Source organism: Macadamia integrifolia, unplaced genomic scaffold (assembly GCF_013358625.1).
Source record: "Macadamia integrifolia cultivar HAES 741 unplaced genomic scaffold, SCU_Mint_v3 scaffold1755, whole genome shotgun sequence".
Classification (NCBI taxonomy): Eukaryota; Viridiplantae; Streptophyta; class Magnoliopsida; order Proteales; family Proteaceae; genus Macadamia; species Macadamia integrifolia.
The window spans coordinates 1-16486 of NW_024868339.1; the positions used below are offsets into that span (position 1 = coordinate 1).

Sequence of the window (16486 nt, forward strand, 5' to 3'; positions counted from 1 at the left end):
CCCTCTCCCTTCAAGCTAATGCAATGGGTGTTTCTTTTTCATACATTACATATTGATTGACATATCTTACAGCTATGTTCGGTATGTATTCTTGAAATAGATTATGGGTTTAGGATGCAATCTGAAGTGAAAAGACAGAGAAGAACTAGGTTTCAGCATGCACTCTGGACCTAGAATTTATTTCAAGAGTACATACCACACATAGCCCTAGTTTTGGTGGATCATTGATAAGAGAAGTTGTTGCTTCGTGATGTCTTTTATTTATTTATTTTGAGTTTTATTCTTTCAAAGTTTCATTAGGTGAGTTGTTTGAGAAGTCCTACCCTAAGAAAGATGAAGTGTAAGTGATTTATATTAGGTAGCTCAAACCGTTGGGGTAATGCAGCTAGGTAGTTTAAATCAAGAATTCCCTTCAACTACTAGCAATAGTAGTAGTGGTAGTTGCTTATAAAAGAAAGTATATTAGATCTAAAGTATGAACTTACATAGCTAAGAAGGTCCTCATTGTGCTCCAATTGATAAAAGCTGTTGTTCTTCCGACCGCTCATAATTTCTAAAAGTAAAACACCAAAACTAAAGACATCTGACTTGACTGAGAAGAACCCATGCCTTGCATACTCTGGAGCCATATATCCACTGCATTCCATCTCAACACAGTTAGTTATAATAGTACGTAGATTTTTTTTCCCTATGTTTTCAGTTCATATTCAATGAATTATATATTTAAAAATTTGGACAAACAAACTATATTATCATATTAAGTAGAAAACTAAGTAAAATGCAATATAAAAATGCTTAATTCCTATTCAAAAATATGGTTCTTTTTTTTTTTTGATGAAATTATTCTAGTCTTGTTCACCTCCATCTACAATAACTGAAGAATGTCTTGTCTACTTCTTGGACATTTAGAAAATTCTAGAATGATAGATAAGATCAATAGGTTCATGGAATGTTCACATACTATGTTCCGACAACCCTGTTGGTATTCTGAGCTTGGTCGACTACAAAAAGCCTTGCCATGCCAAAATCTGAAATTTTTGGGTTCATCTCCTTATCTAACAAAACATTGCCTGCTTTGAGATCTCGATGTATAATCCTAAGTCGAGAATCTTCATGAAGATAGAGAAGCCCTCGAGCAATCCCTTTAATAATTTTGTGACGTATTTCCCAATCCAATTGTGCACGTTCGATTGGATCTACATGTTCACACATAAAATGTTCAAATCAGTATTCAGGTATTAAAGAGTAATCATTATCGTAACAATTAATATGCAATTTTCAAACAAAAAGAATTAACTGGATCACATAGCTAAGTTTTATGCTTTAAGTGATGTATGCAGAAATTTCTTTGAAATAGAAATCTCACATAGGTTCTTTATTGATTATCGTTTGTAAAATCAAAGGTACTCTTCTCAAGCAAGAAACGTCTTAATGGGTTTCTACATTGCATCAGAAAAATAGACAATATTTTCTATTTTTCTTTAGCCAAGAATCTAAAAAAATAGAAAGACATGCAATTGAAAGAGAAGCCAAGACAGAGTCTTCCAACCAAATATGAAGTGATCGAGGCTTGTATTTGGTAAGAATTCATAGATTAGGAGCTTTTCTTCTCCTTGTAAACTGAAGCCGAGGAGCCGAACAAGATTCCTATGCTGCAACTTGGCCAATAACACCACCTCATTCTTAAATTCTAGTTCACCTTGTCCAGAATTTCTAGAAAGCCTCTTCACAGCAACTTCTTCTCCATTCAAAAGCTTACCCTGTATGCTATATTTATTAGAGGATACTAGCAAAAGTGTGTACTTATATGGTCTGATTTAAAACCACCTTCAAGAAATCAAAACGGAACTTTAAACTGTACATGTAAGAATATGTTGTAAACCTGCATCATATGTTTAGTATCATTACCTTGTAGACGGGACCGAATCCACCCGTTCCAAGCTTGTTCAAATCAGAGAAATTGGCTGTGGCAGCTCTTATTGTATCAAAATCGAATTGTAAGGATTGCACCAAGCTAATCTCAGCCAAACCTTAATGCCCCCCCCAAAAAAAAAAAAAAAAAAATTAATCAATATTTGCCAAATAAAATTTCTTTGATGAAAACATGCTGAAAATTTTGTGCAGTGAACATAGGTAGTGAAAGCTTTATCTTTCCATTGAGCCAAACTGATTCTCTAGGGAGTGCAATTTTTTTATGCCAAAGGATTTTCAATGGGTCATTAATGTATATTTTCCCCTAATAGTTTGTTTTTCCCTACACAGCTCCTCTTGATTCCTCCCACAATCAAAAGAATATAATGAAAATGAAATTAATCTATTATCAATGTTTTCTTCTGCATACAAAATTTTTGGATACAAGGATACCTGAAGATAGAGAAGGATTTAAAGTATAGATTCTCACCATCAATTTCACTCTTTGGCTTCCTCCTCATAAAAAAATGTTTATATAGGACAGAAACAAGAATAACTGCTGCTATTGGCAGGACGACAGAAATAATGATAATAGTTGATGAAATTTTTCCTTTCCCTGCAAAAAGCAAAATGTATGTTTTCATGTATGATTCGTGTTCTTGAAATTGACATTGAGGAATGTTAATTTATTACTATTCCAAATAACTTTGTAGCTTTATAGCAGTGGATTTCAAAAGGATTCAAGGATACATGCATACATCAAGTGGAAAGTCTTAAAAGTCAGAAGTAATAAGTTTAACGAAGATTTTGGAGATACAGAACTAGGCACATATTCATACAATCACAGCTGATCAGTTCTGTTAACCTGATACAACACTGAGGGGGAGGGGGTACTGTAGTGGATAAAATATCATTTAGTCAAGGCATTTGAAAGCTCAGCTCAGATTTCCTGTAATACTAATCACGAAGAGGAAGGCATCATGCCAAAGAATATATGAGTCATTACATAATGGTGCATCACTAAGACACTGCTGTGGTCCGTAGATATCACCATGAGCCACCTATGAGGTTGGTTAGAAATGCCTTTATAAATCATAATCACAACCAATACCTTTGGTTGCTGAAACGGTTGGAGCCATACTTACCTTGTAAAACAACCAAGGTTCAAGCATTGGTATTGGCTTTAGCACACCACATGGAAAACCTCCTCGAAGAGGTATTCTAAAATACCTATGGTAGTAATAATAAGATGGACAGGATCAGCGTGGGGGTCGTTCTTTGGAGTCTCGTATTGATGTTGTTGATGGTTGCCCAAGTAGAGGGTAGTAGTCGACCTATGCGAGTGTGGTTGATGGGTGCCCAAGCAAAGGGTAGAAGTCGATCTATGTGAGTGTGGTTGGGAGACAATCCTTCACTACCATTGGCGAAGGTGGTTTGCCTGACATAGATGAATTGCCAGAGCCTATCCATGTTGCGGATGTTACAAGAATCGTTATTGCACACGAAGTTTACGAGGAACGGCTGGAACAATTCCGATTTGCATTGATAGGCAAAACTAATTTTCGGTTTGTTTTGTTTCAATGGATGATATCAGGAAGGAGGCGAGTGAATCTTGGAATTTAAAGGGGTGATCTGCTTTGGTGCCGATGGGAAAAGGCTTCATACTTTTCCAGTTTGAAAAGGAGGTGGACATGTCCATGATTTGGAGGAGAAAGCAAATAAAAGTGGGGACTCAATTGATCCGATTTCAAAGATGGAGGAAAGATTTCAGTATTCTCGAGAAGCATATCCCAACAAAGCTTATGTGGATAAGTATTGACATGGAAAAATTCTGCTGACAATTGCGAAGGTAGCTGGTAGACCTGTGGCGTTAGAAAAGCGTACGAGAAGCATGTCTGTGGGAAGTTTTGCTCGGGTGCTGGTAGAGATGCCGATTGGAGGTAAAAGGGTAGAAGAGGTGCAGGTAGAGAGGAAGGAGTCTGGTTTGACTAATAATTTCAGTTCTAAACAGTTTATTGTGTATGAAGAGGGGCTGGTGCAACGTGAGTATTGCAAACAAATAGGTCATTCGGTGGGTGTCTGCATGGATAAGAGAGCTGTAGAATTTGGCCATTGAGCACGATGGCGATAGTACATGCTCATTGGTGATAAAATTTAGGGAGATCTTTTCTTTGCCCTTCAGTCTTGGCATAGGACTCAATCAAAGAGGGGCATTCTATAGACACTTAATTTTGTCATCTACCCTGACAGTGACGACATACGGGGAATGATCGAGGTTCGTGCTTCACATCGGAAGAAAATCTAAGCCTTTGGTGACGATTCAGATAACGGCAGCGGCGGCAGAATTGGGCGGCCATGAGGAAGAGAGCCAAGAGCGGCCAACTGGTGGGGAGGATGCGACAAATTTGGTGCGTTTTGATCCTTTCTTAGCAAGAGAGGATTCTCCCACCAATCATGGAAGGCCAGATGCATGCAATAATGTAGTGGATTCTCCTAAGAGTCTTGAGGGGAGGGTGGGCGGTGCGCTTGAGGTTGTTTTGCCCTTGAATCAAGGGATTGACACGCCTATTTTGGAAAGTGTAGCTGATAGTGGTAACTCAAAATCTGACGAGCAAGAAGCTTTTCCAGAGTGGGAAAGTCATTCATTCCAATATTAGCTTGGCATCACAGTTGGCCAATCTAATGTTTTCATCCACTAGGGGGTGGTATGGGGATAAAGATTGACATTCAGAAGGCCTGTGACTCTATTTCCTATGAGTTCATTTTTAAGGTTATGCATAAGTTCGGTTTTTCTCAGAAGTGGATCAACTGGATTAAGCAAATCCTTTCTTCAGCTAAGCTCTTAGTGCTTGTTAATGAGAGCCTTGTTGGCCATTTTGGGGTTGAGAGAGGCTTGCGCCAAGGGGATCCAGTGTCCCCCATTTTTTTTGTTGTTGCAAAGAGGTTTTGTGTAGAGGAATCAGTAGTCTGGTGTACGGGGAAAAAAAAATTAATTCTTTGCAAGGTCCTAGAGGGGCTTTAGTTCCAGTGCATCTCCTCTTTGCTAATGATATATTCATATTCATGAATGCCTCAATGCATTATGTTAGGAATCTGAATGCTTTTTTGTCTAAATATCAGGAGTTCTCGGGGAAAGGGTGAATTTGGAAAAGAGTAAGTTGTTCATGGGGAAAATTCCGCCTTACAGAAGCAGTGTATTTCTGATATTCTTGGTATCCCACTATGTAGCTTTCCAACAAAATATCTCGGTGTGAATATTTTTAAAGGCAGGGTCAAGAAGCAGTCTCTAATGCCTGTGGTGGACAAGGTCAAACAACGCATGTCTGGGTTGAAAGGGAAACTGTTATTTATGGCTGGCAGAGTGCAACTTGTCAGATCAGTCATTGTAGGTATGCTTTTACATAGTTTTTGGGTCCATTGGTGATCATTCATGCTTCTTTCTAAATTAAAAAAGTGGATGATGAATTTTATATGGACAGGAGATGTAGATAGCTCAAAGGCAGTACGTTCAAATGGGAGACGGTTTGCTCTCCTAGGGAGGAAGGTGGGCTTGGGATTCGTCGGCTTAGAGACATTAACAAAGCTTTCCTGTGTAAACATGTTTGGAATATAAAGAATGGAACTTCTTCAATGAGTTTTTTTTTTAGGGCTAGATTCCTAAGTAATGGAAGGTTGAAACAGTGCTATAAATCATCTTCTGTTTGACCTGGAATTAAGAAAATATGGGACTTTATTCATAGCAAAGAAAAATGGATAGTGGGAAATGGAAAGTCTATAAATTTTTGGAGTGACAAATGGTTGGGTGACCAGCCTTTAGAGGAGGTGTGCCATTTAGATGGGAATATGTTGGCAAATTCAAGACTAATTGTGGCTGATTTTATTCGGAATTTTTCTTGGCAATTTCCTGAAGTTAACTCTGTGTTTCTTAGTAATGTTTTCAATGACGCTACTGTTGTTCATATTCCACAATACAACATTGAAGATCGATGTGTTTTAAGTGGTTCAATTTCAAGGCAATTTAGTACCTCTTCGGCTTAGAATGAAATAAGGAAGCACAATCCAAAGGTTCCATGGAAAAAGCTTGTATTGGGAAGCAAGTTACTTCGGACCCTATTTTGTCTTTTTTGAGTTGAGTTCATCTCTTGTATTATATCTTTTCCTCTTTTAATAAAATTTTGAATCTTCGTGGGAAAAAAAAATCCCCATTATTTTATTTATAATTAACGCTTGACTTTACTTTACAGTTGTATCCTAAATTCTTAATTCCCAAACCTAAAAATAGACTCTTATTCCATTAAAAAAAAAAGACTTAGAGTTTATCTATTAGCACGATAATCGGTTCAGCTCCTGGACACCTTTTTTTTTTTTCCCCTTATTATTTAAATTAAAACAATGACGTATTTAGTGAGGGAATCGGATGAGGAATATTTCCTTACTTCTTCCCAAACCAAAACCGAGGCGGTTCTGCAAGTCAAAACGGAGGTTATAATGGCCGATCCTGGCAGCCGCTGCAACGGGGTGTGGCCAATACAGGTTGGTGCAAGACACCCTCGACCCTGGTGGAACCGAAGTCGGCCAAGAATTGGGTGCAACTCCAAAATCGATGATGTACAGCGGCTGTTGCCGGCTGCCATCAACTCCCAAAAACTTAACGACGGTCTCGAATATACTCCGGGAAACAAAAATCCCATTGTCAAATCGTCCAAGAATTTAACTGCAAGTATAAAATAGGAAGAGAAGCTTACAGGTTCCATGAAAAATCGTGGCAAAACATGAATCATAAGCTAGTTCATAAGGCCACTATGATTAAAAATTGAGAAATCCTAATATTTTTCTGTTTCATTTGCTACTGAAATGATGCTTCAATATCAAGTTGTTCTCTTTAAAAGGTGGTTGGATGTGTGGTTCCTATCTTGCTTCTAATAGAAGAAACTTGGAAATGAAATAAAACAAAACATAAATCAGTATTGACTGGAACTCCTAAAAGCCATACCTGATGGATTTGCAGGAGGTGTTGGAGCTGGTGGATTTGCAAGAGGTGTTGGAGCTGGTGGAGCAGCAGTTGATGATTCAAAGAAAGAGTAGTACTCAAACCTCAAATTACAGCTCGGCGTGAGAACTTTCCCACCTTTCTGTGAAGCAACGCTAGAATTTTGGACAAAGACCGTAGCATCACGTAGGCAATCATAACAATCAGCCTGAGTTAGATCATCAGTACACTGCTCTAGAACATATATCGGCACAGAGCTGCCTGTAATATATGGAGCCTGAGCTGCATACTTGCGCGGAGAAGAGTTATAGGCAGCCTGTTTCGCAAGACCATTCATTGTATCTACCAAAGTCGATATAGATTGAATTGAGTTGGACGCCTTATTGACATTCGACTGATACCATGACGGATAATATTGGAGGGTTGAGAAGATGTTCTCGTTTGAGTAGCGTAACATGCACAAATCATACCATATAATTGCGGCTTTTTCATATGGACAATCTTGCGTGATATTTCCCCAGGCAAACTTAACGCACACACAACATTCTTCTGTGGTAATATCGCCTCTGCACATAAAGAGACCATAGACCATATCGGAATTCTGACCAATTGCTGTACTCTTAAATCCGTTACTGTTACTGTTGTTAGCATTAACGGATAGAGTAGAGAATAGAATTTGGAGGTTGGCTTGGTATGTGCTGCCAATAGTGTAACTAACCGTCGAGTCGCAGGAGTTTGTAACAAAGATTGGTTGTGCAATGCTTTGGCTCAAAGACCAGAGGAGAACGGAAGAAAGAAGGAACAGCAATCCTGTACTGTAATATTCCATCGCTTGGTGGCTGCTGCTGCTGCTACAATTTCTCTCTGATTTGCATAGATATGTATCATCTGTGTCTGTTTTTGCGGAGAGGTTTAATTAAAGGCCTAGAGAATGGTTAATATTGTCCAATTCTTTCTTGCGCTCCTCACTATTCACTTTCCGATGAGGAATTAGTCTTTCAGTCGTCTTGAGAAGATATTTATTGCATATTCCAGGAAATAGTCTCAAAGTCTTGAGGAGGACTTCATTGACCTTATTGGAGGGGAGTTATGGATTGGAAGCATGGTTTTAATTATCGGTCTGGTATCGGCCGTATTGGATCGATATCGGCTGAGACCAATTTTCAATCTGGTTATCTGATTCAGTTCAAGGGTAAAATAATAAAAAATTAGTATTTTTTATAAAAGGCAAGAGCAAAGTCGACCGATAACTATTGATCCGGATCGATATCGACAGAGACCAATACCAATACCAATACCAATACCGATACTGTTCCCTATATCCTTGATTGGAAGAGAAATTACTGACTAATTGATCATTAGAAAATGAAGATATTGTATCATGCATGCATTCTTGGATAACCGATTGGCTAATTTGTTAGTGGAAGGAGTTTGAGTTCTAGCCAATAAAGAAAAATTTCAACCAGCCACGGGAAAAATGGATAATCGGTTTGCTGTTTTCTTAAAGTAATAAACAACTTGAAAAAAATATTAACATGTTACAACTGAAAAGGAGTGATAATATAGGCATTTAACAAGAACGAGGGATAAGGAGATGTAAAAGTTTAAAAGCAAGAGAGTAACAAAAAAAAAAAAAAAATTAAATAAATAAAAATAATGTAGAAAGTTGTAGTAAATATAAGCTATATGTAGGGGAGTGATAGTAGTTGCCCATTCTTTTTTTTTTTTTTCTTTTAACCCAAGAAACTTTGATAAATCAAATCCCCACTAAGTACAAGGTTGAATGGAATCATTCTCCTTCCATTTTTTCTATTTCATAGAGGTAGACCATTAATGTTTTTGAGAGTGATTTGATGACTTTGACTTTTGTCAGTGGGTGGTTCAATCTCCTCTAATTTACGTTGCTCAGTGGTGATTCATTCAACCTTTTGACTTTTCAGTACTGAGTTCATTTATATTCTTTGTTTTCCCCCTCTTGAACATAGCGTCATGAAAACAAAGGGAATATCACTTAATTATATTTGTGACAAATAAACCACTCAAAAGTTACCGAGGAAATACAATCGATTGCAATATGTCTAGCCATTTTTACGTGGGTCCCACTCTTTTAGTGGCAAGCACACAACAAGAGCAACTTCTTAACGGGATTGCTAAGATAAAAGAGTACCGGCTGAGGAATTATGCATCTCAGTCAATCTCTCTCTCTCTTGTTTAAAACATCGGTGACATGCGATTTGTTGCTGCGCTTTTGTTGCATCACAGGTCCTATAACAATAAGGTTGTGTGTGATAGTCAAGAGAACAAGAGAACAAGAGAACAAGAAAAGAAAAAGTACAATTTTTATATTTTTTTTTTAGGTTTAAGAAATTCTCTTTATGTTTGACATGTCTTTAACCAAGAAAAGATTTATTTTTTGAATTTCAAAATTCACCTTAAAAATGGTGAGGTTTTCTTTTGCCATCCAAAAAAAATCTTATCAAAAACATAAGAAATACAAAAACTTTTTTTTTCTTTATTTTCTTCTCTTCTAGTGATAGTCAAACAAATATACTTTTTCTATTTTGTTACTATTATTTTTTTCTTCTCTTTTTTAGATCCTTTTTTCTTTTCTTTTCTTTTCTTGACTACCAAATATAACCTAAGCTTCGAAGAAAGAAGTTGGAAGATACCAAAGATTGGGTTAGCTACAAACACATTAACCTTTAAATAAAACAACATTACCCTTTTCTCTTTTGCCCTCTTTTCAATCCATGATACCGGAAAAAAAAAACCAAATTAACGGTTGAATTGTGCACATGGCGCCAATAACTGTTGATGAGACTGATTAAGACTTAGCAACTGATCATGGCTCCCACACTTTTAAATTTGGTTGACTATAGTTAAAATGTGAACGGAGGAAAAAAAAAACTTTGTTGGATACAACATATTTATAATATAGCTCATAATTTGAATGAGGCAATTAAAAATACTGTAAAAAATTTTTACGAATAAAAAATACGGGACCAAAAAAGCAGCAATATACATACATAAGTTGATGCTTGAGATGTTTTTGCATTAAATGCATGCATTCAAAGTATAAAGTGTAGAAATGGAATCTATTCATGATGGAGAAAACCCAATGAAATAGAAAAAAGAACAATCTCATAACAATAGTGTGCTACTACATTTCCCTTGTAGTATATTGCATCTATTGTTCATACTTACATAGCTAAGAAGGTCGTGTGCTCCAGTTGACAAAAATTATGGTTCTTCCGACCACTCATAATTCTAAAAGTAAGACAACAAAACTAAAGACATATGACTTAACTGAGAAGAACCCATGCAGTGCATACTCCAGGGCCATATGTCCACCACATTCCATCTCAATACACTTAGTTATTACAATAATCTGAATATTTTTCCCCCTTCTCTTAACTGAGAAGAACCCATGCAGTGCATTCCCCCAGTCATCATCATATTCCTTATGCCTTTGAGTACGTTATACAATATCTTTTTCTTCCTCTGTCCCTATCTATTGCTTTGTGCGTCAATAGTCTTTAAGCACAATTTTTTGTTTGCAGATGCTCCAAAATCAAAGTTTTTAATTTGGGTGATGGAGGGGAGTATTGGCATGGACGCAAAATCAATATCTTCTGCAAATGTTCTTTCTGCATACATTGATGCTGCCAAGGAGAAGGCTCCTGAGCATACTCTGTTTCTGTTTCATTCACTGTTTTATTCTTTGTTTGGGTACAGGCAATGATCTTCTTATTCCAGATAATCAAAGTATAAAAGTTTCTCAATATTGATTGTCTAACTTTAAATTTAAAAGTTTGAAACAATATGTCATTGATTTTATATGTAAGCAGTATATTCTCATTTCTTGGCATAGAATTAATAATTATATTAAAAAAAAAAAAAAAGGCTCTAATAACTAGTGATTTCACCCCTTTCTTTTTATGGACTACTTTTCTCCTGTATCTCACCGAGGGTACAACTCAGTAATAGATGCGCCATTGGTTGATGGAACTAGCTCTATTACCCGTGAATCATTCTCTGAGATAGAATTGTCTTCCTCCCCTCTGTTATAAACATAAAAGGCAGGTGGTGATGATGGTATTGGGGGAATGATGGATGAGCTATTGAACATGAGATCAACTGATGCCATGGTGGGTCTGTCAGCAACATTTTCTTGAACGCATAGCAGTCCAATATGAATGCATCGGGTCACTTCACTCATCGAACAATTTTCTCTCAAACTTGTATCTATCAACTCCACAGCCCTGTCTTCCTTCCAATTTCTCCATGTCTGCAAGCATTCATCAACATATGCATATGAAATCATAAATTTTTCATTTTGTACTTATATGTTTTAGTACTTACAAATTGTGCAATATTGCAATGGTTTGATCAGATGATGTTCAAGTTTAAGTTAGTTTCATCTCATATTGGAATATTTCCCACTGGAATCAATCGATGGTGAATGCTTGGCAACAAAAGAGGCACCACAACGAGCTTCCAAAATGGGATTTACTCATGTACACCATTGCACCTTGAAGGGGATTTGTGCAACTGTTATAGATTTTTCTTTTACACCCAAACATAATAAGCTGTGGGTACTTGGGTATCATTCTTCATCATTAACAATTGTACATCTACAATTTCCTACACTGTGGAATCGATCACTGTTATATGGAGACTAATGCTGTAGGAAATGATCTTGACAACCCTAGGGCTCTTTCAGGTCCCTTTACAGATACTCTTTCCTTGCCCCCCTGTATTCTATCCCCTCTCCCATCTAGCTAATGCAATGGGTGTTTCTTTTCCGTACATTACATATTGATCCATAAACTTACAGCTGTGTGCGGTATGTATTCTCGAAATAGATTCTGGGTTTAGGATGCATTCTGAAGTAAAAAGATAGAGAAGAACTGGGTTTCAGAATACACTCCAGAGCTAACATTTATTTCAAGAGTACATACCAAACATAGCCCTAGTTTTCGTGGATCATTGACAAGAGAAGTTGTTGCTTAGTGATGTCTTTTATTTATTTATTTTGAGTCTTATTATTTCAAAGTTTCATTAGGTGAGTTGTTTGAGATGTCCTACCCTATGAAAGATGAACTGGAAGCGATTTATATTAGGTAGCTCAAACCAATGGGATGATGCAGCTAGGTAGGTTAAATAAAAAATTCCCTTCTACTACTAGCAATAATAGTAGTGGTAGTCGCTTATAAAGGAAAGTATATTAGATCTAAAGTAAGAACTTACATAGCTAAGAAGGTCCTCATGGTGCTCCAATTGATAAAAGTTGTTGTTCTTCCGACCGCTCACAATTTCTAAAAGCAAGACCCCAAAACTAAAGACATCTGACTTGACTGAGAAGAACCCATGCCTTGCATACTCTAGAGCCATATATCCACTGAATTCCATCTCAACACAGTTAGTTATAACAGTAGGTAGATTTTTTTTTTTTTTCTCAATTCATATTCTATGAATTATATATTTAAATTTGAACAAACAAACTATATTCACTAGAAAACTAAGTAAATGCAATGTAACAAAGCTTAAAGCCTATTCAAAAATATGGTTTTTTCAGTCCTTTTTTTTTTTTTTTTTATCTGATGAAATTCTTTAAGTCTTGTTCACCGCCATCTAGAATAACTGAAGAATGTTTTGTCTATTTCTAGGACATTTAGAAAATTCTAGAATGATAGATAAGATCAATAGGTTCATGGAATGTTTACATACTATGTTCCGACAATCCTGTTGGTATTCTGAGCTTGGTCGACTACAAAAAGCCTTGCCATGCCAAAATCTGAAATTTTTGGGTTCATCTCCATATCTAACAAAACATTGCTTGCTTTGAGATCTCGATGTATAATCCTAAGTTGAGAATCTTCATGAAGATAGAGAAGCCCTCGAGCAATCCCTCTTATAATTTTGCGACGCATTTCCCAGTCCAATTGTGCACGTTTGATTGGATCTACATGTTCACACATAAAATGTTCAAATTAGGATTCAGGTATTAGTTAGTAATCATCATCATAACAATTCCATATGCAATTTCCAAATAAAAATAAATAAGTAGATCTCATAGCTAAGTTATATGCTTGAAATGATTGATGCATAAATGTCTTTGAAATCGAGATCTCATAGGTTCTCTATCGATTATTGTTTATAAAATCAAAGGTACTCTTCTCCAACCATAGACATCTTAATGGGTATCTACATTGCATTAGAAAAATAGACAATATTTTCTAGTTTTCTCTAGCCAAGAATCTCGAAAAAATAGAAGTACATGCAATTGAAAGAAAAGCAAAGATAGAGTCTTTTAACCAAATATGAAGTGATCGAGGCTTGTATTTGGCAAGAATTCGTAGATCAGAAGCTTTTCTTCCCCTTGTATGCTGAAGCCAAGGAGCCGTACAAGATTCCTGTGCTGCAACTGGGCCACTAACACCACCTCATTCTTAAATTCTAGTTCACCTTGTCCAGAATCTCTCGAAAGCCTCTTCACAGCAACTTCTTCTCCATTCAAAAGCTTACCCTATATGTATGCTATCTGTATTAGAGGATACTAGCAAAATTGTGTACTTATATGAACTGATTTAAAACCACCTTTAAGAAATCAAAACGTAACTTTAAACTGTATATTTAAGAATATATTGTATACTTGCATCATAGTTTTGTATCAATACCTTGTACACGGGACCGAATCCACCTGTTCCAAACTTGTTCAAATCAGAGAAGTCGGACGTGGCAGCTCTTATTGTATCAAAGTCAAATTGTAAGGATTGCACCATGCTAATCTCAGCCAAACCTTAATGTGCCCCCCACCCCCCACCCCCCCACCAAAAAAAAAAAAAAAAAAAAGATAAAATTAAAGAAAATCGATCAATATTTTCCAAATAAAATTTCTTTGATGAAAACATGCTGACCATCAAAGAAAAGGATTTAAAGTATAGTTTCTCACCATCAATTTCACTCTTTGGCTTCCTCCTCATAAAAAAACGTCCATATAGGACAGAAACAAGTATAACAGCCCCTATTGGAAAGATGACAGAAATAATGACAATAGTCGATGTATTTTTTCCTTTCCCTGCAAAAGCCAAAATGTATATTTTCATGTATGATTCATGTTCTTGACATTGAGGAATGTTAATTTATTACTATTCCAAATAACTCTGTAACTTTATACCAATGGATTTCAAAACGATTCATGTCATGTTTGGATTACAGCAAAGGATGCATGCATACATCATGTAGACAGTCTTGAAGTTCAAATAAATAAGGTCTGACTAAGATTTTGGAGGTACAAAACTAGGCACACATTCATACAATCACAACTGATCAGCTCACGAAGACTAAGACACTACTGTTAGCTGTGGTCCGTGGATATCATTCGCTGCATGCTAATTAGTTCATGTGCCCATAAGTCAATTACCAAATGACAGAAATTGTTGGACACATCTTTTTAAAGCTACTTGAGCCTTCTCGGTCAATAGAAGATAAAATTATGCATCCAAGTTCTCTCTAGTCTTAAAGCTTCCTCAATAAAGTAGTGACTTGAATCTCTATTCATGACATGGTTTGAGCCAAAACGCTAACCTTATAGATCTGTGAGCCGCACAGTACAATCACATATCAGATAATTATTATTATTATTATTATTATTATTATTTTATTTTTTATTTTTTATCCTCACATTTGAAGTAGTTACTGATGCCCAAGTTTTGGATAGCACCATGAGCCACCTGTGAGTTTGGCAATAAATCATAATCACAGCTAGTTATCTAATGTAAGATTCGATTACTTTCATCTTGATATATGTCCACAGAACAAACAATGATTAATGATTGAGCAAGCCTAATATTTTTCTGCTTCAGTTGAAACTGAAATGATGCTTCAAGATCAAGTTGTTATCTTTAAAAGGTGGGTGTGTATGGTTTCTATCTTGCTTCTAATAGCAGATACTTAGAAGTAATAAATAAAACAAAACATCAATCAGTATTGATTAGAACTCCAAAAAGCCATACCTGATGGGTTTCGAGGGGGTGATGGAGCTGCAGTTGATGATTCAAAGAAAGAGTAGTGCTCAAACCTCAAATTACAGCTCGGCATGAGAATTCTCCCACCTTGATGTGAATCAACGCTAAAAGTAGGCAATTATAACAATCAGCCTTAGTTAGATCATCAGTGCACTGCTCTAGAAAATATATAGGCGCAGAGCTGCCTGTAATATATGAAGCCTGAGCTGCATACTTGCGCGGAGAAGGGTTATAGGCAGCTTGTTTCGCAAGACCCTTCATTGTATCTACCAAAGTCGTCATATATTGAATTGAGTTGGACGCCTTATTGAAATTCCACAGATACCATGACGGATTATATTGGAGGTTTGAGAAGATGGAGTGGTTTGAGTAGCGTAACATGCACAAATCATACCATATAATTGCGCCTTTGTCATTGGGACAATATTTTGTGATATTTCCCCAAGCAAACTTAATGCACAGACCACATTCTTCTGTGGTAATATCACCTCTTGTTGCTGCCAAAAATACCCCGCTCGTCGAAACTACACAAACACAGACGACGGAGGCCCGGAGCTTTGTCCGGGGTTGGTCCTCCGACGCTCAAGTCAGGGTCGGCCGCACAGTTCAATAAGGGAGTAATGGTGAGGGTCTCAGAACTTACCTTCCTCTTTCTTCCGTGCCTTCTTATATAGCTCTCCCGGTTTAGGGTTTTCCCCCTTCTTCCCTCTTAGAGTCCCACTCGAATACGTCCAACCTTCTGGGGGGAATATTCCCCTCATGCAGACGACGTGATCCCGCGTGATTTTGCGAGCGTGCCTCGGTGATTGAGCGTGCTCGAGCGTGAGTGGTTTCTTGGAACCATCGTCTGGCGGAGGACACGTGTCTCAGAGGCGACACGTGTCATTGCCCCCACCGAGAGGTTATTTTGGCTATATCAGGAGCCTCCTTACTTCCACTAGGAGCTTCTTCCTGTGGGAGTAACCATCTTCTTCTTTGGTTGACTTGTTCCTTCGGCCTTGACATTACTAGTGACCGAGGCTTGGGGTCGATCGAGAGAAAGACCTTTGGCCGCTTCGGATCGGCTTTACATAGCCCCCTGCCGAAGGTGGGATTCTCGGTCAACTCCGTTCGGCTTTGGCCGAACCCTCGACCGAAGGGGGGACCCTCGGTCAGGTCCGTTCGGCTCTGGCCGAACTCCCAACCGAAGGAGGGACCTTCGATCAGGTCCGTTCGGCTTTGGCCGGACTCCCAACCGAAGGAAGGACCCTCGGTCAGGTCCGTTCGGCTTTGGCCGGACTCCCAACCGAAGGAGGGACCCTCGGTCAGGTCCGTTCGGCTTTGGCCGAACTCCCAACCGAAGGGGGGACCCTCGGTCAGGTCCGTTCGGCTTTGGCCGAACTCCCAACCGAAGGGGGGACCCTCGGTCAGGTCCGTTCGGCTTTGGCCGAACTCCCAACCGAAGGGGGGATCAGGTCGTTCGGCTTGGCCGAACTCCCAACCGAAGGGGGACCCTCGGTCAGGTCCGTTCGGCTTTGGCCGAACTCCCAACCGAAGGAGGGACCTCGGTTCCCTC

At 38.0% G+C, this 16486-nt stretch overlaps 1 protein-coding gene across 1 annotated transcript; it reads right to left on the minus strand.

The window, feature by feature from the left end:
* Nucleotides 1-419: 419 nt before the first annotated feature.
* LOC122064774 (cysteine-rich receptor-like protein kinase 15) lies at nt 420-13691 on the minus strand. The gene is made up of 12 exons (XM_042628531.1): nt 13582-13691; nt 13220-13430; nt 12632-12866; nt 12152-12302; nt 10867-11189; nt 10557-10693; nt 6905-7795; nt 2402-2527; nt 1909-2030; nt 1550-1760; nt 962-1196; nt 420-636 (listed from the first exon to the last, which is right to left on the minus strand). The coding sequence occupies exons 1-12, from the start codon at nt 13684-13686 to the stop codon at nt 420-422; spliced, it is 2964 nt and encodes a 987-aa protein (XP_042484465.1). The 5' UTR covers nt 13687-13691.
* Between the last annotated feature and the right edge of the window lie 2795 nt (nt 13692-16486).

Bases quoted from the DNA above. Each gene is read 5' to 3' on its own strand.
- LOC122064774 (XM_042628531.1), bottom strand. From the start codon at position 13,686: ATGGTGCAATCCTTACAATTTGACTTTGATACAATAAGAGCTGCCACG. The intron at 10,694-10,866 runs GTGAGATACAGG...ATTTAAAGTTAG, and splicing joins ATTACTGAGTTGTACCCTCG to ACAATCAATATTGAGAAACT. The intron at 1,197-1,549 runs GTTGGAAGACTC...GTGAACATGTAG, and splicing joins CCTCGATCACTTCATATTTG to ATCCAATCGAACGTGCACAA.